We start from the raw sequence: 26,323 nt of genomic DNA on the forward strand, positions 1-26,323 counted from the left end.
GCGCACGAGATCGAGCCACCATCATCGGCTCGCCCTCGCCCGCTTTCCCTCGCACACGCAGCATACGGCGCTCAGCCATGCACGATGTTATCTCACTCGGACTTATATACGGAATGTCGCGGCGACGCCGACGGTGATGGCGGAAATACACATGAGGGGTCATATGATTGTTATCGCAATAAAAAGTCGCAGTTTCGCACGAAGGCGAAGCATTGATTGCGATAGCAAATTAATGACAGCTATACGAAGGAACGATGATAGTTTTATCCTCCGTGTAAACTTATAAACATTCGCTTACTAACTAAATTAACAAACACGGTGTCATGCGCGCACAGTGAAAACATGAACACATCTCGCTCGATGACCACGGATGGTTGTGTGCAAATTCTCCACCAGGTGGGCAGAAATATATCATATGCGCCAACCAGATAGTCCATTTCTGGGAAAAAATTCACGCATGAACTCATCTGGGAGCTGTACAAGTATGCGTTAACATTGTGCCACTTGCTCATCTCCACGCAACCTGGTGTCACTATCAATGCCATGACACTTGATACCCCAGTATAAACGACAGCACTGCGGGGACACGAACTGCTGCGGGCGGCGGCGCAAGGTGAATTGATGACGCAAGCAAACTATACTGCAGGTGGCGGCGCCAGCTGGGCTGATGACGTTCTGAACATTATAAGCCGTTATCGCTCTTTAGCGCCTTATCTATCTGCGTCGAACCATGCATTATGCAACGTGATCAACCATACATCGGCGGCGGTTGCGCATGGCACTGCCGCGTGGGGCCTATCTTTAAAGTGATCTGCGCTGGGGACAGAGTGCGGCGATGGCGCATAACTTAGTGTGTGCGCTGTGCTGTCGCCGCTTAGTTTGTGCTGAAGCGAGAGGCAGCACGAAGGTCAATTCTCTCGCTGCTGCGGGTGCAATCATGAAAGCGATCTTCTGACGTGACGGTTGAACGGGTTTCCGCGTTAGGAAGGCATAGAAATGCTTACGCATTTAAAAAGTACACCCACTTATTAGCCAGTCAATACAATTTTATACAGGGCTATATAAGCTTGTTAGGTAGATTCATAGCCGGGTGTCTTTCGTTATTGCACTACGTTATTTCGTCTTTCGTATGCACTATGTAGCATGGTTATCCGGTCCCGAATTCACAAAACCTTCTTATACGCTCAAATTGTTCGTAAGAGAAAATTTAAGCCAATCTGATGCTGCGTATATTATTGGCTAAGGCGGTTGGCCAATGGCAGGGAGTACTTACGAAATTAAAGCTTTGTGAATTCGGCCTCAGTACTTGTATGATCTGCTACAACAGCATTCGTCGCATTCGTGAGCTCTCGAAGTATAGCAGTGACTTGCGCACGTGTCCCTTTTCTTGGTGTATTTTGTAAATTACGGAATACTTCATCAATTTCTCCCTACACATCATAGGAGGTCAAACAGATGGAATATCCGCGTTTCCCCAGACTTCTTAAATTCCAATTAGTGAAACGAGAGGGAAAGCAGTTTACTTCGAGGTTTCTCCGTAATTTCGGGAATTTGTTTGCACCTTACGCACCGTATGGAACTCATCCTGCAGAAATTTTTTTCAAGGGACATCTACGAAGCTGCAAACGACACGCTCATGTCTCGCTGGTATCTCATCGTTGTGTCTATACTTGTATATATTTTAAAATTAATTTTCTACTAGTTCTTTATACAAGAAACCAAAGGGTCCAGAAAAAAAAGTGTTCCCTTGCACCTGACTGGGTCCGGGGCCCAGTTAGGTGCAAGGCAGCCGTGGCCGAGTGGTAGAGCGCCCGCCTCGGCTGCGGGAGGTTGTGGGTTTGATTCCCACCGCCGCGGGGCACCCATAGGTTGAAATGGGCGCAAGCGTATTCCGGCCTGGCAATCGGCTTCCATCAGGGATGATACGCTTGGGAAAGGAGCTTGCGCCCGGTATTCCCGTCGAATCCCTCGTGAGCACAAAAAATAAAAGTGATTGGGCCGCTCCCATGCAGCCATTTTCCATGTGGCACCCCAAATGCACCTGTTATGGTGGGCACGCCTTCTCGTTGAGGACAAACACCCCTTTCCAAGCGTTTAGGTCCCATAATTGCCGAGCACCAGGCCGGGAGCCCGCCTGTACCTATTTTACCGGTTGGTCTCCGCGGCAGCACTTACCTCCCACAGCCGCGGCGGAGGCTCTTCAACACGGCCGTCTGTGGCTGGACAACAGGCGCCCAGAGACCACTCCTGAAATCTCTATTGGGCCCTCTTTCGAGATGTGCTCGGCTCTACCAGAGCCGAGCACCAGGCCAGGGAACACCTCTACCCATTAGGAAAAAACTGTCAGCCCTTCCACTGGGGTAGAGATGGAAGAGCAGCGAAGCTGTACTATGCTGGGAATTATGTATTTCCAATTATGACTATTAAGATGTGATGGTGTAATTGGTTATTTGAACGATATAAACAATGAGAAATATATATGATTCGGTGGTTTCATTTATTTAGTGACCACAGGGACCATGGCCTTATGGTCTCTACGGTACACCGCCATAAGGTGTACGGAAAGGTTGGCACGTTCTTCATAAACACGTCAGCAACGCCGCGCGCGTTTGGTAACGCCGCCGCCGTCGACAACCGTTCTGCGCGTTGTTTGTCTGACCGCAAACAACCGCTGTCAAAACGCTGGCGTGAGCAAGCGCGCCAGCAGCAGCTGGCGAAGGTTCAAGCTGTCTATCGCTTCAACGGAAACTGAGCGGCGAAAGCACAGCGCATACGAAGGTAGGAGCCGTGTTGCAGATTGCTTTCAAGATACGGTGCACGCGACCGCCCGGCGCCCAGAGAGAGTCGGCGGCACAGGCGGCAGAGACCGGCAGGACTGCGCGCATACGCCACAGTGGGAGAGCGGGCACGCACACGCACAGTCTAGGGTGCCTCGATGCCCTCCTCGCCCACCGCTCCCCTTCCACTGGGAAGTCACCTTTGCTCTCCGCCGTGCGTTCACTCCCCGTGAAAGGGCGCGTTCCTCACCCTCGCGTGCTTTCACTCGTACATACAGCATACGGCCAGTGAGATTTTAGATGCGAAGCTACTTAAGGCCAAGATATAGTCCAGTGTTTTCGGCGCGCCAGCCGCGACAGGCGAAGTCGGATACGCTACGCCAGCCACGCCAGTCTGTGGAAGAAATTTGCCTCCTCTACATTTCGGCGCCCACGCCGCGCGAGGCTAGCGCCATCTCTGTGTGTGGGAGCGCAACTTCACGGCCGCGCGATCCATGGCGCATGCGCATTCTCACTTTCTGGCAGAATGTGCCCGCGCCGTCCGAGCTGCGCGTTTTTTTTTCTTTTGACAAGAGAAGACACTTTATTTCAGACAACCAACATACATAGTTTCCTAGGGGTCAGTCGTGCACAAAATATAAACATAAGTTCGACAAGAAAGCACATCGTGATTTTTTACATACGCAAACACAAAAAATACCTCATACACAGGTCTCGCTCCGTGTGCTGTTTGACTGCCTTCACGGCATGGCGTTAACTTGTCCTGACAGCCAGAGAAGATCGCAGTCCTAGTGCTAGTGCGTCGGCTACGTCAAAAGCGGAAGCGAAACATGTGCATACATCCTCACTTGCGTTGTCATCGTCCACGGACGTTGAGATAGCCACAGCCGCGCTTTCACTACGAGCGCCGCAAGCCGCCATTTTGCTTTCTGCCCACTGCCCCTACAGCACGCAGTGCATTCTGGTCTAGCGGCAGCCGCGTGAAATAGAACATGTTCTATCTCCGCGCCGGCGGCGCTGAGCGCGCCAGACGCAGCTGGGCACGCCGGCTACTCCGTGACGCCGGTACGCCGGACTGTAGATTGTGCACTTTTCACCGGCGTTGCTTAACCGCGACGCGCGTGGCCGCGCGCGCGCGTTACGCCGGACTATAGACCTTTTCACAAACCGACGTTTGAGCAGCGCCATTTGCCGACGCGGGCGACGTCTAGCATCAGAACATGTTATGCCGCCGGTTTGGACTGTGCGCCTTACGAGAGAGCAGGCCGGCCGCACTTCGGTTGTGTGATCTTCGCCGCGCATTATTTCGATTGTTTTCTTCCGTTTCGCTTGTCTTGTGCGGCTTGACTTGTTACATGTTTCACGTACTCGCGTGAGCGCTCAGTGTGGTGTGACATGGCAACAGCAAGCCCAGCCAGTGCCAGTGGATGTGGTGTTTCGTCGTCGGTAGCGGCGGCAGCCGCGTCTGCTTCGTCGAGACCTGGCGTGATAATCAGCGGTATATTTCATTGTTATTGCTGGGCACATGTGACCGTATCGTCGATTGAATCTGATCACTATTAGGTTTCGCGGTTGAGGGTTGCCTCATTTAGCGAAAGCAGGCGCGTACGTAGCTGTCGGGCAATGCTTAGAACCAGGCGCCGGCGGCCCGACGACGCGTGTCAGTGGTTGGTAGATATGTGGTGGTTACTCCATACGCTTCCGACGCAACTGAACAGCTCAATCATGCAAAATTTATTGGATCTAGTGCGGTGCAGTGTGCTTATAACCAAATGTCAAAACATAAGCGTGGCGATCGAGCAGCGCGGTACCTGCAGCGAACCGACGCGCGACAGTGATCACAGATGCCAGCGCAACTGATACAGCCCACGTGCTAGATTTTTATTCTTAGTATTTAGTAGTTATTTATTTATACATACTATCAATCCCAATAGGGATTATAACAGGACTTGTTATAAAGAGATATTTGTTTACCTATTTTTTTACGTTTGTTTACCTGGAATGGCTTTTCTTTCGAATGTCTAAATTTGGAACAAGCTTTGCTCACGGTGAACCTTTACGTAGATCGTGCGCGAAGTTTGTATTGAAGATACAGCGTACGGAAGGAATTGTTCATGTGCGCTATCTCTGAAGCGAAATAAGCCAATAATATTGCAGCGTTAGGGCCATCTCTGCTCTTTCTCTAGTTTCTGTGCAATGTTCATAATAAAGTAATGTCGAGTCTCAACAATTGTCGAACAAATACATATGCATATGAGTGTAAACCACTACTGACCGTGAGTGAAAAGCGCTTAGTGGTCAGCGAAGCGGTCACTGCACGCACGTAAGTATTTCACTTGATCGACTGTGCGATAATTTATTTTTTTCGTTACTGTTATTCTTGCAAGCATGATGCTATTGTCCGCGCGTGCCCATGCGAATACCATTTTTTACGTTCTAACTTGCGCGGGCTCATTTAGCGCATTTCTACGCCATGCACAGTTAGTGCATTACGATTCCCGAACTCTAGCACTGGTGCTAGGCCGCGCTGATGAGGTTGACACGTTCGTTTTTGCATTCTCTTGCTGCCCAAGCACATAGACAACGCTCAAAGATGGGTGAGCTCGATGCAGCACCACACTGTTGAAGTTATTAACTTTATGGGCAGGCCGCGCAGGGTGCGTGTGAACGCAGAGACAATGTTTTGGTAGACACAGGGTCTGCATACATCTTCCATAGCACACGATTTCTCCAGATAGTTGCGAAGTGTATTTACAGACTAGTTCTCTCGCAGAGTGCTTCAATTTGTCTTAAACCGGTGTCACACGGCCACTTTTGATAGCGATCGAGAACGATCTGGATCAGAATGTTCGACCGCGATTGGCTCCCTTCCGCAGATTGAGCAAAGAAGCCAATCGCGACCAAGAAATTTGACCCAGATTGGCCTCGATCACGATCAAAAGTGCGCCGTCTGGCCCCCGTATTAGGCACTGGAATGAAGTCGTGTCTGAAAGAATAACAAATGTAGCCTCTGCCACTACATACGATAAAATATTGCATCGAAGAGCTGACAATTCTCGCAACCTATTGGGAAATGTGCCGAAAAAGGTTTACCAAAATGCGTTCTTTTACTGATGTGTGCATTGGTTCACATTAGACTGGAATGCCAAGTCCTCAGGTGATGCAGGAAACCGGCGAAACGTGAACATATCACATCGGCAGTGGTCTCGCGGAGTGCTGTGTTGTGGACACACTTAGTCCCCAAAATCGTTATTTTCCGCTGCTTGTTTGTGCACCCATAAACTGCACAGTGCTGGCCTGTAGCCTTTTGATGAGTATATATGTCATTATTTACGAGCGTAAGTCATTCGTGACAAAAATAAACGGAAACATCGAAGGAAAGCTACCACTCCGCAATGAAAGCTCAAGGCAAGCTCACAGTCCAGACCGAACAGGCAACACTGACACATACTCTCCACGCCAGACCGTCGGAAGCGCCCTCGTGAAAACGTCTATATCTTGCCTTTTAGGCTCTCACGACGTCCGTTGTCGCCGTCGTCATCGTAGCCCCCTGTCGCGCACGCAGCGCGCATACTGACCGCGCACAGGTGTTGCACTGCGCCGGCGCCGCTCCGAAACCCCTCTTCGAGCAAGCGCACGACGTCATGCGCAGAACCGTTCGCAGAGCACATACCGACTGCGCGCAGGTGTTGCGCCGGCGCCGCGCCGCTGTCGCTACACTTAGCACTGCAGTATGGAGGAGCGCGAACGTAAGCGCAAACGTCGTGACTCTGATCCTACACTTGGAGAATGAGACGCGGCAGCCCAACGGCAACGCCGGGAAGCTAACCCCGACCTACGAGCACGAGAAGCAGCAGTACGCCGGCAACGGCAGCAAGACCCCGAAGTCAACTCAGGACGCGGCTTCGACTCGCAACGCTTTTTAACCCTGTAGTGCCGAGTTAACGTTGTAACCGGTCACGTCATCGTTCGAGAAGAAGAGCCTGATGGCCGATAAACATTTCATCAACATTTCATAATCGTCCAAGAAGCATCGCTCCATCATCAGCCTTCACTTCGTAGATCGGCTGCTAACTTTTTTTCTACATCCGCACGCAACCATTGAAGAGTGAGCCCTTAACAGCTTCGCTGTAAAAGCCGGTGGGTTCCCGGTGGCACCGGGATTTGAACTCGGTAACTCCCTCATACGAGGTGCATGCTCTACCTCTAGGCCTCCGCTGCGGTTTAAGAAGTACTAGTCCGCCAAACAGCATCCCCCCCCCCCCCTTACATGGTTCGGTCAGGGCCGGGCACTCTTCCCAGGAATTTCACCCATACTGGGTGCAGCCCGGCATGTCGACCTACCAAGCTACCTTCGAGGGCCACAGCTATACATCCTGTACCCATTTACGTTGGGACATCGTCGGACCGAAGTCCTCCCATCGAGCGTGAAGGCCCACCCTACAACTGTCACCTCGTTTGTCATGTTGTGGGCAAACCACGTACTCGAGTTGGCGGGGGCGATAACTCCCCGAATGTCCCCCGTGAAGGGCACCTCTGCCGGGCGCCATAGCGTCCTCGAGCTTGGTGATTCCCTTGTACATCAGGCCTATCGCTGGAAAGCCATCTCTCCCCTCATCTTTAAAGCGGTTGGGTTGACCGGCAGCCCTTCCCCAGAGGACCTACCACATCAGTAACAGGAGGCCTGAGTTTTAACATCAGGAAACCCCCGATAATTACCCACGGCCTCCAGGAAGCTGGATTGCAGAGGGCTGCCACACCCTCCAGCGTTTTTGGAATACCGACGCGGCCTTGTTTCGGGTTTACGGCAAAATATGTGTACTCGCATTTCAAGCCGTTCTTGGTTGCAAATCGACTCCCAAACTAATCCCAAACCCGAAGGCTTGGTTTCGCTTCCTCGCCCTCTTAGCCACCTTACAGTGGTGCCCATGGCGCCAACGTGGAGGGGGGGGGGGGGGCGAGGTTCGACACAGGCAGCGCTTCTTTGATCGAGATCACCGGCTTCGATTACATGAGAGTGCCACCGCTCGCAGCGAAATCACCCTTGACTTGTGTGGATCTCCTGCACCAGTTGAAGCATTCGCACATGTAAGCTGTCTAGATTCCACTCATGCAGCATCCATGGAGCTGGATTACAGGGGCTCGCAAGTTCCCCCAGCTTTAGTTGTCGAGCTTGTCCAGACGCTTGGGATCTAGACGTACCTCGCCTCTCATCCCGTTACCTACCTCTCGGTGGTTACGTCGGCCTCCGGCTTGGATTACGAGGTGTCACCCTCCTCGGCCTCAGGTAAAAGCTCTCACATTGTACTACTATCTGCCAATGACCGGCGTGCATGGCCTCCAGGAAGCTGGATTACAGAGGGCCGCCACACCCTCCAGCGTTAATACCGACGCTGCCTTGTTTCGGGTTTACAGCAAAGTGCGTGCACTCGCATTTCAAGCCATCCTTGGTTACAAATCGACTCTGGGCCTATCCCGAAGGCCATTCAATGTCCGATATCGTATCAAAGCTCAACGAACCACTAGACAAAGACAGGTTAAACTGGTGCGGTTTTACAATGAAATTTTGCTATGTGGCATCACGCACGCGGCAAGCGTCTAAAGGTGATATATTGCACGAGCAAAGCACGGGGGTAAGGTTTTTGAGCACTGAGGTGATCAATGCGTCTGTGGTCTAGTGGGTAGAGCATCATACCATTGGGCCTTGTTAACCTGGTTCAATTTCCACTTTCGGGCACATAATTTTGCTTATTGATGTGACAGCTTGTGGCAATAGAAACTCTCCGCTGAGGCTATCCAGTAACGCAGACAGGCCAAGGAAGACAGGCGAAACTCCGAGAAAGTAGGCAAGGAAGCTTCCCTTCAAGAAAACACTGTATCATTTATGAACAGAGACTCTGAGCCTTACCTCCTTGCGGTTCGTGGAGCAACCGTAGCCGATCAGAATGCAGAGGCCCACGCCGCCAAAGGCCGTCAGTCGCGGTATGCTGTGGCTGCTATCGAACAGCACGTATGCTGCAACCGCGATCACCACTAGGATCCAGGACGCCCTGCAGAATTCAGTAGGCGAATGCGCTACAGACGTGACCAAACTCATGCACGTGTTACCAAATATTCTTGAGCAAAAAGTGGGTGAGGTACAAGCGAGGAAGTCTATGTTAGACAATTACAAGGAGCAAATACCGGGATAAGGAAAAACAAAACAAATATATACAATGTGTTGCGAGAGGTAAATCGCTCTTGTTATCTCCCCATATAATTGATTATATTCATTTTCAAATGTTTTTCACCGCATTGGCGCACGTGGGTTTTCATCTGCGCTCTATGAGGCCAGGAGCGGAATTCACAAAGCAATTCGTACGCTTTAGGAAGATCAGGTGCCAGCTTACGGTGACATCTAAGATGCAACGATGGTAGCAGATCTTAAGAAACAATCCTTACGAACAAATATCTCCACGCACGTGAGTATACACTGCTGAAGTAAAGTGTCAGTGCGGATTTCTCGCTCTGTATTCGAACTCTGGTCACTGTAACCGCGACTGGTTGCTAGTCTCTTCCTATGAATACCTCACTTGTACGCTTGCTTACGGTTGTTGGCGACCACAAAAATATTATCGTTTGTTAGATTTCGGAATATGACGTGAGCTCCTGTATTTTAAGACGCAGAAATCGGTGGTTCACCGCCTGCGAGGAGCAGAAACGCTGGAAGAAAGAGTGCGCCATCGGCATAGTATGGCCCTGATGTAGAAGTGACGTTTGCCCCGCTTAAGCCCGGACGCCTTTTCGTTCCTCTCAATATCACCACGTTCCCGTTGAACAGCGAACAACACGCGTGCCGTCACGCCACGAATGACACGAACCCACGGCTATGCATCTGCATTCTCTTAAATGTAGGGGAATGTCCTTATACTGGTACTCACGGACTGAAGCAAGCATGAAATAGTTTTATGAGCATTTAGTAGAAGCCCCTCGCCTGTAGAGGTAGACTTGTAACCCATCCCGGACGTGTTCTACGAAATATTCTCGCACGCTGCACCTAATATTTCTCGTAATAACTTGCATTCCAAGTTCCCCATTGGTCTCTTTATTCGGCCCAGTGCGGTATCTGAGTCCCAAACAAGCTAGTGAGGAGAAATATTGTCTTTACCGCCATTGCTACAAAATTACTTTCTGAATTTCGCTTAGTTTTGCTCTGCCCCTGATATTCTGCCACTTCGCTCTCAATAAGAGCGAAAAAAGGCTCTTATTGACAACCTTAATGGAATGCGACATATTACACATGAACTTACTTTTGCAGAGATTTCAGCCTTGGAAAACGGGTCTTGAGGTCTTTAATTCCATCGACGATCCTGTTATGCATACGTAAATGACAAAAGAGCAACATGGCCGCCACAATGCAGGAGTTGAAACGTAAAAATGTGTTAGAAAGCATATCTTGGGAAATGCTGTAAGCTTGCATTATTACGTATTCATTTAGAAAAATCTGCCTATTCCCTGTTGCGCATATCGTTACAGTGCTTGCAAAGCCAGACTTTCCTACTCGACTGATAAAGTGGCACATCTTGTCACTTATGTCTTGTTACCATATCGCATAGCGCTACAATGCTTATGACTTCGTATTGGTATTTTTTATCTTTTCACGGTCACCGCATAGTTTTCCTTCCAGTGCTTGCAATGTCAAACTCTTGTCCTCCGAAAAAACGCGCTTGGCGCAGCTTTTAATACCCTCGCCACACGTCCGACAAGATGCAGAACGAACTCCTACTATTCCGTTACTTTAATGGAACTGTCATGCCGCAGTACAGTTATAATACTGTAAATAGATAAAGAAATGACCATCTTGGTACAGAGGTTAAGGCACCAGGGTCACGTACGAAAGGTCCGGAATTCGAATCTCAAACCATTAGATAAGCATCCACCGCAAGTACTGCTTTTGTGATATGATAAAGAGCCATAGCTACCTAGGTATGATTTACATTTAGCTTTGATAAAAGGCCCATAGCTACTTAACACATCTAAAAAAGGAGAACTATGAGCAAGGTATACACCTGGTGTACGAGGTTGAAGAAAGCTTTCGAAGTTTCATGCTAGAAAAAATGCCATTAAAGGCCGTGGGCAAAGCGCAGAGCATAGTGTTACAACGATCGACGGTGCACTGAGCGGGAAACATTGAAAATTTTCAAATGATAATGCTCCAATGAACGAGTCGTCTGAAGAAGTAACAAGAGTTAGGAAACGACCCCACTCAAAGAAAAAGTACGGACATCAACGTCAATCTTAAGGTTAGTAGAGGAAGTTGATGGGGCCATATTCCATACATTAGGCGAGTACTACTACCACAAAAGCAAGGACTATAGCAGGTCATAGCCAAGTGGAAGATTGACGCTAAAGCGGCAGGGTGTCACAGCGGCTGATACTCTCTGCAAGTAGGACATGATTTAGAAAATGACAGCCGCAATGACACAACTCATCGCAACAATGCGTAATGTAAAGGAAAGAACTCACGAGCAAGAATAAAAGTTTGAGTTCGTACGCTAGTTTTCCTCGTTGGGTCCATTGCTTTATTTACGGCATCAGGTGGCGAGCTCCTCACCCGTGCATAGGCGAAGCCATTACACTTCGTTACAACAATCGTCATACGTTCTCCTGTGCCTACAATTTTGCAGGCTGAAAATGAGACTGCCTGCCTCAGGGTCCATTGCAATATGCGTTGCACACAAGAATCGCTGTTGCAAGTTAACGCTGTGTGCCTGTGTTGTTGTTCTTCTCTGCGCCCATGTAACAGTTGCGCTACGCTGAAAATCCTTAAAGGTGACGTACTCACGAGCCCAAATATCCACCCTGAATCAATAGACGATGCCTTAGATTTAACTCATTCCACAAGTACTAGTATTGTGTAATCGTAGAATGAAACGGGCAAGACTTTCAAGTTTAACGACGGGTATGATCACAGTCGTCTATTATATATTAGAATTCTGAAGTAACCAAAATTATTGTTGACAAAACAGCAATTGATTGCATTTTCTTTGCTCCACAGACAAAGCTCCTTTGGAGCGAATAAAAAATGAGAATAACACGGAAGCAGTGATAATTCAAACGAGAAATAGGACAACATAATAACATAGCGCACCATACAAATACAGAATATCGAGGCGGAGGTGAAACGAAGAATAGAAAGGGAGCCTGTTACGAGTAGCGGATAATAAGGAACTTGCCAAGTGTCACTTCTGACGCTTTGAACGAAATTGCTCTGGCAATTTTAAGGCGAAAGCCTTTAATGGCTCGTGTACTGCGGCGTCCGACCGTCCGTCCGTGCCCTGGAACGGTGCCAGCTGTGGCCTCTCCCTCTCACACTCTCTCAGCAATCACGTGATAGCACAGCGACGCATAACAGTTGCGCCGCCACAGCTTTGGCCTCTCCCCTTTACACTCTCTCAGCAATCGATCGCACAGCAGCGCATAGCATATCCTGACATATCCAACCACCAAAGATCTCGAGTACATATCAGTACATCTCAGTGATCACAAGGCAGCTATCGTAGAAGTCGACCCAGCCATGGAAGCATAAGGAATTCGTGGGGCATTAAAGCAAAGACACAAAGAATTCATCAATAAACAGTCCATCGTTTACTTCAAACTACACTTAGTCAATATTTTTCGAAAAAAATTGGACACTTTGTAATTTCCAAAGTGTGTTCGGCGAAAGCATGTGCCCATTCCACTGGGAGTGTTATGCACACACACACAAAAAAAAAAAGACATGGCATAGTCAGTCGAATGGCCACAGGCTTTCGCCGAACACACTTTGTAATTTACAAAGTGTCCTTAAAATTTTTTGCATATTATACTCGTGTTTTGCTCTTAGGGCTCGGTCTGTGAAAACGCTGTGTTGGTATTTCAGCGTTGCCTTACTATTGCATCGGGTCAAGCAAACTTTCCTTACTAAACCAAGTGAAAGTGCATCTGTGCCAACGGTCATTGTCATTTGCAGGCCTATCTTGCAAACTGTCATATAAAGTCTCAAATGACAAACTGATACCAACGCGGGTGTAATAGTTTTCATTGCCGTGGGGCATAATTGTTCAGTAGCAATGTGAGCAGTGTCAATGCGAAAACAATGCATCGACGTGGTGCTCCGAAGCATTCTATGTCAGCTATGAATGCGCGTCGCATGGCGGTTTCAGATGCCGCATCTGTGGAATCGACGCTTGACCATCCGCAACTCTACGCGGTGCAATTTATCGCGGTGATTTTTCGTCCATATAAGCTAAATCAAGTTTTCAACACGGATGGTAAGGTAGCGCCACTCCTCATTTCCTGCTTGTTTCCTCCTCCTCGTCACTCTAACGGAAGCGCCTACAAGAAAGCTCAATAGTAATCAAGGCATTCATAAAAATAGGAATATTTATATTTTACTCTCACATGGATTAAATTTACTCCATTGATAAAAGCGTTATATCACACAAAGAGTAAGTATTCGTTTAGTTTCTAGTGCAAGGTATATATATATATATATATATATATATATATATATATATTGTGAGCGCATTTTGTGCATATCCTCGTCGTCATCTGTACATACGACTCATCATCTTTTGTCTCGTGCGGTGCTTCGTCTGTGACTCGGGCGGCTGCTCGGAAATAAAGGCATCGCATCGGCCGACGTCTCACAATATATATATATATATATATATATATATATATATATATATATATATATATATATATATATATATAATGGAGCATAATCTATGCAGTCTAACTGCCAACACTGTGCAGGTTGTATTTTACACCAGGAGCCATGGCATCTCACATGCTTCCTTGCATGTATCCGCTTAGACCCAAATTCGCACTTGTTACGAGGGACGTTCCAAAAGTATGTTTCGTCATTTATTTTCCCACGGAAACTTCATTGCCAGAACGAAATACACCACGGCATGATGAACTATACACCTTGCACTACTTTCCCACATAGTCGCCACCGACAGTGAGACACGTAGCGTGCAATCAGTTCGAAGAAACCACTCAGGTAAAACTCAGTGTCCTGCGATGCAAGCAATTGTCGTACAGCCTGCTCCACCTTAGCATTGTTCTGGAAGTGACGTCCCGAGAGTGCGGCTTGTTAGTAATATTGATTTCATTCATGGATGTGGAGGGTTGCTCACTTCAACCTTCATCCTCCACACTCTGCCATCCTTCACTGCACATGCAACACCAGCGACCAGCCATTTCACGAGCGATGACCTCTTCACCATACACGATCCGTAGGTGTTCATGGATGACGAACACACTAGTCCTACGTGCCCAATTATACCGGATAACAGCACGCACTTCCATTGGCGACCACATTGCCAGCACACGTCTGACTCAGGGATTCAGTCGCTCAGTGACACGTCAGTGATTTGTACTCGAAGAATCTCGGCCACGCCGATTTGCTGCTACTCTCTTTTCGGCGCTCTGCGCATGCCTCCTTCCTCCTCCGCTGACGTTCCTTCCATCGTTGAACGTGCGATGGGTGTGCATTCTTATAGTGATTGTTTGTTTCACCTGTTGTACCATGTTCTCTTTAAAAAGATGGTAAACTCGGCGGTAATGCAGTTCCACTCAACGTGAAACCTGAGGAAGTGCGGGTCAGTGATTCGCCGGTGTTTCCCTTGTGCTTTCCTTGCGTTTATGTTGTTTTATCCTGTTTTATCTTATGTTTAGCTATTCTTTTCGCGATGCTGGGGTTAGCTTGCCTGCGCTGCCGAGCAACTTCAGCTTCTCGGGCGCGCACCGCTTGATCAGCTGTGTGTCGGCGCTGTCTTTCACGGACGAGCGCCCGCTGTCGCTCCAAGCGTGCTTCCTGCTCGGCGTCTATGGCGGGAAAGAGCGTCATGGAGTAGAGTGTACTAGACTCTACCTCGAGCGCGGGAACGGCTCTCTTTCAGCGTGCCCTAGCGGAATCTTTCCACTTGTGAGGCTATGGCTAGACTAGGCTTCACTAGTGTCGGTATCAGCTTGGCGTTTTCGATCGAGTTTTTATTAACTTGCGTAAATGAATGCGTTAATTCATGATGTTTTCCTTATTTTCTATTACTTTAAACTTATTTAGTTTTTTATCCTATTTTAGGGGCATTTTACGGGAATTATATTTCTTACGTAGACCTTGTATTGAGCGTGACACCCACCGACGAGGGACGACACCCCGGGTCCCTGAAGTGCTCCGCACTTTGAAATGACGAAATTGAATACTTTTGGAACGTCCTTCGCACTTGCTCTACACCCCGACGACAAGAAATAAATGGTGCAATCAGCCATTGCTCAGTCTCATCTCACCCTTAGTCCCGGACATTAGGTATGTTTTGTCGTTGTTGAAATCAGCCGTTGCCTTTGACGCTGTTGCCTTTGCCTTTGACACAGACGATGCCGAGGTGTAAAAGTGGTTTGATCTTATCTTTGCAGATGGCGCCACAGCCTTAGCGCAAGTGATACCTTGATGATGTGGTACGCTTTAAAAGCCTGATTTTGCGCAGAATCATTGTTTCACTACCCGGCCAGAACTTTATGTGGCAGCGCAACAAACGCTACGCAGCCGAAGCACTCATTTTTGTACTACGCATCTGCGTGTTGTCAGCGAATGCAAGCAACTGGAAACTACGTAGCATGAAAGAAATCGTACCAATTATTATTTTAATTTGTTTATTCAAGTTTTATTTGATAACGAATAAAAAGCTTGCTCAGGGAAAGGATTTTCATTACTTGTTATTCCTACTTTTGGTGTTCTGGTGTCCATGTCTGCTTTTCCTGGTCCTGTACACTGCCAGCAAAACGACGGCACTACTTCGTAGTAACACAAAAGCAGAAGTTCCGCACGTGCGAGTGCGTGCGTGTAGCTTAGGATGTGCTGCCAAAGAAAGGTGTCGGGTGTACTCTGCTCTTGCACGGTACGCGATGACAATGACGAGCAAACGGCAACTGGACGCCAAGAAGACGACGCGGAGTGGGTGACATATACAGAGGGGCGTGTGCCCCTGTTGTCGGCTAAGCAAACTTAAGGAACTGCTGAGAAAGAGCACCGGCATTGAAGGAAACGCGGGATATAGTTACAGCGCCGAAACGTTTGTTTGTGCAATGATGTATTACCGGTGGCGTTCTCGCACAAACGGCCTGGTCATATAGTCGTATTGCGGCGCCGACGTGGGCTGCATTTAGCTCTAAAAATATTGCCTTGAGTGAACTATGCTCTGCTCATCAGCAACGGAGCCACAGCTGCGCGGTATCCAGGTGCTTCTGCAAGGTGAATATAATTTGCGTGTCTGCTCGTACGCCACATTTGCGTAGTTTTGCGCAACGAATGATGCTACAGGCGTCGGTAGCAGGTGACAAAACGCGGACGAAAACATTCTGATGCGTTCTCCTGCCTCACTGGCCGAGGCACCGCTAGCTTCCGCCATAGTGTTTCCTACAATAATAAGTATTGTATGAAACACTCTCGCTTCCACACAGCTGTATGGAGCTTCTGACACAGAATAGTACAGCACCGTGTGCCTTTTCATGGAGCTGCATCATCATCATCATCAGCCTATATTTATGTTCACTGCAGGACGAAGTCCTCTCCCTGTGATCTCCAATTAACCCTGTCTTGCGCGAGCTGATTCCAACTTGCGCCTGCAAATTTCCTAACTTCATCGCCCCGCCTAGTTTTGTGCCGTCCTCGACTGCGCTTCCCTTCTCTTGGTATCCATTCTGTAACTATAATGGTCCACCGGTTATCCATCCTACGCATTACATGACCTGCCCAGCGTCATTCCTTCCGCTTAATATGAACTAGAATATCGGCTATCCCCGTTTGTTCTCTGGTCCACACCGCTCTCTTCCTGTTTCTTAACGTTAGGCCTAACATTTTTCGTTCCATCACTCTTTGTGCGATCCTTAACTTGTTCTCGAGCGTCTTTGTTAACCTCCAAGTTTCTGCCCCATATATTAGCACCGGTAGAATGCAGTGATTGTACACTTTTCTTTTCAACGACACTGGTAAGCTCTCAGTTAGGATTTGGCAATGCCTGCCGTATGCACTCCAACCCAATTTTATTCTTCTGTAAATTTTATTCTCATGATCAGGGTCCCCTGTGAGTAATTGACCTAAATAAACGTGCTCCTTTACAGACTCTAGAGGCTGACTGACGATAATGATTTTTTGTTCCCTTGCCATGCTATTGAAATTATGTTTGTCTTCTGCATATTAACCTTCAACTCCACTCTTACACTTCCTCGGTTAAGGTTCTCAATCATTTGCTGTAATTCATCTCCATTGTTGCTGAATAGGGCAAAATCCAGCAAACATCCGACCGTATCATTGGCGCATGCGCATTGGTTTTGAACCTTCTGGAAAATATCAAATATCACCGCTGGCCATTTAGAGCATCACTGCAAGCAATGCACCAATCACCGACGCGAATGAAGGAGAATAGAAAGAGTAAGTGCGCGCGAGCGAGGAGGGCGGCGGAAAGAACAATGAGGGTCGCTACCTTGGCAACGTTTTCATCTAGGGTCGTTAGTCTGCCAGAGGCCACAGTGCACGAGTGGAGGACGACGAAGACTGATGTCACGCATTTGCCTGCAACATCTTCTTCATCCTCTGATTATAGGGTTTAGTGCAGTTTAGCTAAACCATACTTACCAGCCGGATTAATCGCTGTTGCTCAGTAGCTATGTCCGTACTAATGTTCTGCGAATGTTCAGTCGTGATGTAAGCACTTCAAACTTATAACTGACACTCTAAAAGGATGCTGTTATCTAAGACGAACAGCTATGTAACTGCCAGCAGATCGAAAGCAATGACTCCACAGCACGACGGTAACAAAGCGCGCTCTCGGAGGGCATGAACTTATTGTCAGAAACGGCACCATCCTCAGCAGTTTCACTGCTCCAACTAAACTGAACACGCGCTTCAGAGGCTTTTCGTGCGAACATTTCAATCGAATCATGCACAGCACAGCGCTGACTCATAGTGATCCGATTACTGTCGCAAGGTGAAATGAGGCTTGATGTGGAGTTCAGTAATCTGTACCTGCCAAAGATGTTTCCCTCGACGCACAGCATGTGCAGTAACATGGCGTCCACGAAGAAGACCGTGGCAGCAACGATCCTGCCACCCGTACACCAATTGTCTCCCCAGCCTCGACTGTGGCAGGCTAACACAAGGTACACGTGCAGCAGCAGCAACAGACAGGCGTACTTCACCTTGCGCCAAGCGCCGCGCACGATCACCACCACCCGGCTGTGCGACAAGGTCTGCGTGGCGGGGCCTGCAATACGTAGGGGTAATTTTATTGCTATAGCGGTTATATGGACACTCGTAGGCGAAATTCCACCGTCATCGTCGTCATCATCGCCGTCGCCATGAGGTTCCTTATAAAGTGCACGAAAGATAAAATCGTCGACGCGCACCATGTGCGAGTGAATGCATGCGACGGCGAGCCGGCAATCGCGGCTCGCACACACAAGGGCGGGAAGCGGGAAGGCAGCAGTCTTCCAGTCACGCACAACGCTCTGGAGGTTGGGTAGGGAGGTCGAGGGGCCGTGCTTCACTGCGGCTGCGCTCCCGCCGCGCCGGAAGTCTCCAGGGAGAGCGTGGGTGGGTGGACGGGCCGCGCTTTACTGCGGCAGCGCGCTCCCGCTGAGCCAAAGGGCTTCGGGGGGGGGTCATTCTGCGCCGCGAGTTGAAGTATCTTGAAAGCCATCTGCGGTGGGGCAGAGATGGCAGATTCGGCCCTCCCTGCGTTTATGCGGCTAACATCACGTTGAGGCGAGCGCCGGCACGACGCTCGCTTGGCACGCTGCTGCTGATGCGCTGCCTCATTCCAGCGTTTTGACAGCCAGTTTCCGCGGTCATCGAGATGCGTTCATGTTTGCTTGTGCGCACGTGACACCATGCTTGTTAATTTAGTTAGTATACCTATGTTTACAAGTTTATACGCCTGATAAAACTACTATCCTTAGTTTGTATATGTGTCCACTAATTTCCTATCGCCCTCGATGCTTCGCCTTTCGGGCGAAACTGCGATTTTTTTTAACACGAAAGTGTTTTATTCCGGGGTCCACCAAGACTTCACTGACGTATTTCCGTCACGGAAATACGTCATAGAACATAATACAAAGAAAGAAACCAGAAGAAAAAGTTCCACAAACATGCAAAATTTGGGAATCGAACCCACGACCTCTCGGTCCGCGACGATAGATCGCCGAGCGTTTAACCCATTGCGCCACAAACGCATTCGCAGAGAGCTACACAGACGCGCCTTATATATCTAACACTCCTCCGTGTACCCGCGCTCTTGCTCGGGGCGGTGCCGCCGCCTACGAGCAGAAAAGAGAAGTACTGCATTATGACACTAAAGCCCGGGATACATGGAGCGAACTTTCTCGACGAACTTCACGCGTCAAGTAACGACGCGGCGACACGACGCAGGATGTTTGCTGTGTTGCAATACATGCGGCGAACGCCGCCGCGCGTTGGCCGCCGTGTTGGCGGCGGTCCCGGCCGCCCGCTTCGAACTGAATTTGGCGTTGTCCTTGTAGAATTCACTTAGTTGGAAGCAAATGACTGCGTAAACGGCTTTCGCTTAGTCTCAGGCCGCTTCGACGACAGAGTATTATGGATAACCTTGAGTAGTTTTCGAGATCGCTTCTCGTTTCGAACGCGTCTAAGCCTAGCGAAAGAAATATCCGATGCCAACGTCATCTATCGGGGAAGTCGGGAGATAGGCATGACGACAGCATGTGGCCTCTGAGATCAGAAGATTTCTGTTGAAGGTTGTTGTAGAGAGCTTGCACTGCTTGTCTGTTTCCTCGCAGATCAGCGGATATGGGATGTACAAATACAACGCGATTCCTGAGAGATCATACTAGGAACTACTCAATCGGTGCAGAGACATGCAGACACGGCAACACCAACGCGATTGCAGACGACGCGAAAAGGCGCGCGCGCGCGAAACACCAGCATGCATTGCGACCGGAACTAGTGCCTCCTGATTGGCTGTCGTCCACCGCTGCGCGCTAGACGCTTCCGGCGGCGGCGTTCGCCCGACGAAAATGTTTGGACAGGCAGATCGGCTGCGGACGGCAAATTTCTTGACGCCGGCCGTCGGACGTTCGCCGCCCGACGAAGTTCTTCGCTCGGACGCCGGTTATTCGCTCCATGTATTCCGGCCTTAACGCGCACCGACAGTGAACGCTTCGGTGGTCTCAGCACTACGACGCCTCGATGCCAGCATTCGAAGGGACGCTGGCATCAAGAAGCACTACCAACGCCACCTAGGTGGCGTTCACCGTACTCAGCACAGCGGAGCGTGGCCTCCGCAATTAGCTCTGAAAATGTTTCTGAAGTTGATCGCGGAGGCTGCAATTACGACGCGCTGTACGCGCTGATTTGACTCGGTGACGATTCAGTTACGTGCTTTGTCTTGCGCGTTGTATTAGTGTGTCAGTTACGTGCTTCGTCTTTCGCGTTGTGCTAGCGTGTGCAGCGTAGTGCAGCTTCCATATGCACGACGGTTGCTCATGGTCATCGACGTTGGTAGTCGTGATGGAGGAGACGTGCCACCAGGCGTCAGCGTGGGTGCATCAACGCCTAAGGGCGCTTTAGCCACAAAACACCAATAGACATTATATATCAATGTGCAATAAACATTACACTACTTCTGTGAAGACACGTTTCACTTTCGTGTTCTATACCGATTCCTATATAAGAGGGATCAACCACATTTTTTTTTCATTACAATCCGCCATTACTGTTATTTGCCTTGGTCGTTGACGCAACACACGTTCAGAAATCACCTTTACTTGGACGAAACCCTAGCGCACTGTTGCGCATTTCTAACACAGTCAAACGCATTGCATTAGGTGTATCTGTTGCACGACTGCTCTTGTCAGGAAAAGTAAATAAAAAGTGATGCACATATTTGTTGGCGCTCAGGACCGGTATAATTCCCCGATTCGGCTCCGATGCTTTTTTTTTTTCTTCAGTCTTTGTCACTATTTCAAGTGTCGCAACGCTGAAGTGATTACTAGAAGCGACTCGTCTTGAACGGTTGATAAGGACAAAAAAAAACGAGCGAAAGAAACTATTGAATAATGCTGGCCGCAATCTATAATATCGACAGGCCAGTTCATTGCAGTTTTGCATTGCAAGCGCAGTTTTGCAGGGTTTAGCTAAAAAAAAGTAAACGGGCAATAGACGTCGTTGTCTGTGCTGCCGGTGATTTGTCTGTGCGATGATTTGTCGTTGTCTGTGCGGCCGGTGGGATAATGATAGTAAGCATGCGCCTAGCCGAAGCTGCCTAAGTTTGTTTTGAAAGCTATCTGCCGTTTCGGCGCCGAACGAACACATTGCTTTTTTTACTGCCTCACATACGGTCCAACCATGACTACTATAGGTTCGGGTTTACATTCTTGATATTATTGAAGGGAGTTTATGCTGCCAGGCAATGTACACAACTATGTTCTCGTATGTTTGTTGTGTAGATATGTCGTAGGGGTAATATATTCCTCGCGTAGGGAGGTGAATTTTAACGCGATAGCGTTTAGGGCCCCGTGTCACCGAAAATCCGGCATCGGCGTCGGCATTGGCGCCCGCGGCCGAAAAAAATCATCGCCAACCACGCAGGCCATCCAAATATGTTTTACCACTAATGTTGCTCGCACTTTGTCTTGCATTCTTTACAAAGTTATTCCTCGGAATTTTGAGAGTGACAGCCAACAAACTATTCTCATGAAACAAAACACCGATAGCGCGTGCCTTTTAAGCTAAATCTTCTCAGACTGAAATATTAAAGGTGCCAACAATAAAAGAAGGCCAGCCCATGAAAGAGGTCGCGTTTATACCAGAAAGCGCGCCTTCGTGCATAGCGTTCACCGCCAGCGTTTCCCGGTAAACTTTACGGTTACATAAGCTGCAGCGGGAAGTGTGAGAAACAGTCAAGGATCTTGGAATACTATCGCGTTCCACTCTTGAAGGCGAAGCTTAAGCGTCATCCAAATTTTATTGCAGTTGCACAACGCATACGCATTAAAAAATCATAAGTGTACGTATTACTTGCAGTTACAATCTTCGCGTGTCAAATGAAATGCTTAGAATCCGTAGTAAAATTCGGCCTCCAGAACGGCAAAAACAATTATCAAGCATTTTATTGTCGCCCCTGCAACCTTCTACATGTCTCAACGCACGCGTCGAGTTAAACATGCCCCGTAAGCGATTTCATTCAAAATTTCTTATGTTTACCAAAATTCTGATTGAACAATGCATAAGATCAATAGAACCGCTCTTGTATACAAAATTGTATATAAAAATACTTCGCTCCGCTATCAGTACTCATAAAAAGCTTATTGATAAGCAACCCATAGCAGTTATAAGATTTCGTGTAGCTATGGTGCAATTGCAGCATTTAAAAAGCGATTTGATATTTTGTGCGTTAAAAGAAATGTCTTTCCGCATTTATTTATTTGTTGCATTCTGAGTAGATATAACGCAGCAATATTTCACAAAATGGCAAGTCTTTTTCTTTTCAGCGAGCTGTAATGCTGCCCTAAAAGCCAGTGGCTTTACAATGCCTCGTTTAATTCAATCTCTTGAGAAACAAAGTTTAGTGGCAGCGAACACAACTAATTTGGTCATATGTACTGAAGTGTTTACTGGGAATCCACAAGAATATCATGTCCATTTGGGAGTGACAAAGCCAATGTTGCATTGAGATTTCTCTTGCCTTTCCAAGGCGAGATATACAGCGTCCACGTAGCCGATACCTATGCACATTTATTGGCATATTTCCAGATTCACATTGTGAATATTTGTTACGTGATATCGAACATGGTGGCGCAAACAAGATATGCTGAAAAACCGATCTAGCCAAACGCTGCAAGGCGGCATCGAAGGAACAGCCAGAAAACTCAATAGCACAGTATTATGAAACATGTAGATGGAATATATCTGTCGGGTGAGAGGCGCAATCACTATAGCGTTATTCTTAATTATAGACGCCACAGAAGCCTGCATATGCTTGTATTTCGCATTGCTTGGTCGCGCGAAATCTCCAGTGTTTTGGAGATTTAGTTCAAGAGAACGACTGACATCTTAATCTCACAGACGAAGTGAAAGCTGTCCTGAATATTTCTTCTTTGGAACTCACCTCGGTGGACTCTTGTGCTCGAAATCATGCCGCTGAGCTGGTGGGATGATCTGGCTTTTTGTAACACCAACACACTGAGCGGGCAACTTAACCTGCATAAAAGTCGAAATCATTTCATAATGAAATACAATTAATAACAATAACTTTCATCAATAATAACGTGGAAGAAATAGCGACAAATACAATTGAATAAAAAAGAGTTTCTGCGACGTGGTGGCACTAAAATCTTAAATGAACAAAGGAATATGTAAGACCACTAGATTCATGACCATCGACAAAACGGCATGTGCAGCTCCCGGCGAGTACCTCGCCGCCAAGCACGCTGTAGCATTTTTGCGCAGGTTTGAGCTTATAGAAAAGAGCTCGTTGTTTTAACGCACCAGAAATCTAAAAGTTATGACATGTTTTTTCCACAACAACAGCAAAAACTTCTCTCTATGTCATGCGAATTACAGTGATTTTTGCTGGGCGACAGTTTTTATGCCAACGGAAGTCGGCACCTTAATTCCGTTATGCCAAAGCCCTAATGATACAGTGTAGGGCATGTAGGATCGTTACATCAGCGTGATAACTAGTGCTAGATTGTGTGTACAATGGAAAATAACGGAACACACTAGCAGGCAGAAACTATACGACTGGACTTCAACAGAGGATAATTTTTGCACCGATGACGTCTACCGTGATCGGTATTAAAAAGCATGTTTTCTCGCGAACAAGACTAACACGACTTTATTCTAAAGTATGTTCACGTACAGTATCTATTAAAGACGCGAAAGTCGTCTAGTGATCTGAACTAAGTGCAAGTGAAAGGATACGTTACGATGACGCTAATGTGTCAATAAATATTCTCAGCTTTGCCCGAAGTGCGAAGAAATATACTGTCACTGCTGACAAAGCTCGAGAAAAACGCCGTTCTGACGGTTGTTTTTCTGTGTGTATGTCATTTCACATCTGAGAAGCGATTCCAATAACACGGTCACAAATACCATACTGCGTGGTGAAAGCCTTCTATGATGAGGTCTAAAAACCCTGAAGGGACAATAAGCGTTGTGCGATACGGCCCCGTAATCCCTTTTCGGCGCTTAGCGGTATACTTTGGTCATGCGCCTTAGATCTCGGCTGGGTACAGTCACGACTAATGCTACAGGAAACTCTGAACTACATTTTGTGCACCTGTTACTCGTGATTGTATAATCAGACATGTTCGTAGCAAGTAGCTTTCCCCCCAAACATTTGATTTCATTCAACTTTTTTACTCGTGGCGCTCGTTTTCTGCCACTAAGGCAGCTTAGGTTAAGTTTGTCTGTTTGCTTCCAAATTGCTCGAGGGGATACTAACGGGCACAAGCAGCACAAATTACTCGTATTTATTCATAGGTAAAGTTACTTTGGGTTGAATTTTGATGCGCGAAGTATGCGCAAATCTAAGTCACTGACATAGGATGTGGGTTCTTGAATACACGCAATTCAACCGACAAAAGATTTGCGAAAAATACCTTTCGTAAGAACATATGTAAGCAATCCAGGAAGCGGTAACAGCTTTAGATACGTTCTTTTTTTCATCTAGGGGAATACTGAGCAAGAAAGGCCTAGAACAGAATTTTTGAATTATTGCAAGTGAAGATGTGCTAAATACTCAACGGTCACTACTGAACTTGATATCAATCTTGACCATCGTTCCCTAGCTGTAGCGTAATTAGCGTTTTACCAGTAAGCCTAAAGGCAGTGACAATTTTCCAGATTAGTCAGCATATTGTAGGATATATATGCGATATCGATGCTTCATTGCGCGAAATATATAACACAAGTAAACATAGGATTGAACCCAGAAAAGCGGCCTACATATGCTAGGGCCCCTTTTTAAAAGCTTACCGTAGGCGAGCAAATCCTTGTCCTTGTCTTGCCCCAGATCTGCTTCTTCTTCTTCTTCGTCTTCGAAGCACACGTGCCGGATTAGCCACGCGTTCAGTGTGCGAAAAAAAAAGCCATGCACTTTAGTTACAAGACAGCAAATATGTCATTCGCCTAATGTTTTACCATTTAGTGAGGTCGTTACTAATTTCTGGTAGTAAGTGTGACATAGACAAATCTATCAAGAAAAAAATTTTAACAACATATTCAGCGTATTTGTTTGAATTCATTCCAGGCATATTTACACGAACACCATGGTTTATTGGTGTCAAGATTTGCACATATAAAATATTCATGAAAAAACACTATCTTAGCGCTGTCTGTGCGAAAATAGTCTGTCAGAAGATGGAAATCACGGCATACAGCACTGCGCTGTGTAGATCCCTAATGAGCACTCAATATGTGTTCAATTGTGGGTATATTTAGTTATTCAAATATAGACGGTGGACATATGGGTGGATGTAGTTTGGTTAGCTAGAACGTGCGGGCTCATGTCAATATGCCATGCGCTATCTGTCGACATCGCAATAAAGCGCAATCCAGGATCCGTGGTCTCCAAGGTTTCACCGGCTCGCCTTTCTGTCTCGCACCGTGTTATCTGCGGCACGAAAAAAAATGCATGTTACCTGGACAGCAGAATTGCGGGCATATTGCTGGTTCTCTGACCTTCGTTTTTCGTTCTCCTCCCACTGCTAATCGGAGCTATAAGCGGAGCAGGAGGCCCACGGCGGCGACGCAAACAAGCTCAAATGCTTAACAAGGCTGAACGTTTGGCAAGTTTGCGCTCGTGGAGAAAAACCGCGCAAATTGAACGCGGACAGACAGAAGAAAGGTGAGATGATGGTTTTTCACCATGATCATGTCCTTAACACACGGGCGTCCAGTGAAGTAAACTGCTTTCCTTAACACAGCGACAGTAGTGAGGGGACCCTTCGTTATAACCATAACACTATAGTGACAAGGCAACATCAGCCGATGAAGAACCTGTGTAATAGCCGACCTTTCCGTAAGGTTTCATGGCAGCGTGCAAAAGCGTTCGACTCATGATTTTACGGTCCTAGTCGAATCGTGTCTTCCCCGTATATATATATATATATATATATATATATATATATATATATATGCCACTGCTGCATAATTATTTTATTCGTTTCACATCTGCAGTACTTGTTCATTTGTCCTATGCTTCACCAACACGTCTGACTCGCAGGGCTCTTGTCAAGGGACAGCAAAATGACCCGTTGTGTAGCCCAGAGGAAGGGAGGTGGTGACCTTGAGTAGATGTCGCTTTAGCGGCCGCAGACCTATGAATAATCCGATGAATAATCCATTCTTAATTCATGTTGAATCATGACGTGTTGTTTCGTTGTTACTGTGTGCCCTATCGACACGGGCCCCAAACCACTGACTAGCGAAGCTCTGTGCAGCTAACATGCGATGAAATAAAACGGCCCCCCTCACGTTAGCA

At 47.6% G+C, this 26,323-nt stretch overlaps 1 protein-coding gene across 1 annotated transcript in view; it reads right to left on the bottom strand.

Moving 5' to 3' along the window:
* The window catches only part of LOC119440398 (sodium/nucleoside cotransporter 2-like), a 38,655-nt gene extending 13,738 nt beyond the window's left edge, over positions 1 to 24,917 (bottom strand). The window contains exons 1-5 of the mRNA XM_037705310.2: positions 24,817 to 24,917; positions 22,946 to 23,037; positions 17,830 to 18,067; positions 10,067 to 10,126; positions 8,686 to 8,827 (exon numbers count right to left, since the gene is read on the bottom strand). Coding sequence (XP_037561238.1) covers positions 8,686 to 8,827; positions 10,067 to 10,126; positions 17,830 to 18,067; positions 22,946 to 22,973 — 468 coding nt within the window. The 5' untranslated portion in view covers positions 22,974 to 23,037; positions 24,817 to 24,917. The remainder of the gene's footprint in view (positions 1 to 8,685; positions 8,828 to 10,066; positions 10,127 to 17,829; positions 18,068 to 22,945; positions 23,038 to 24,816) is intronic.
* Between the last annotated feature and the right edge of the window lie 1,406 nt (positions 24,918 to 26,323).

This window comes from Dermacentor silvarum, chromosome 2 (assembly GCF_013339745.2).
Source record: "Dermacentor silvarum isolate Dsil-2018 chromosome 2, BIME_Dsil_1.4, whole genome shotgun sequence".
In the NCBI taxonomy this organism is placed as follows: domain Eukaryota; kingdom Metazoa; phylum Arthropoda; class Arachnida; order Ixodida; family Ixodidae; genus Dermacentor; species Dermacentor silvarum.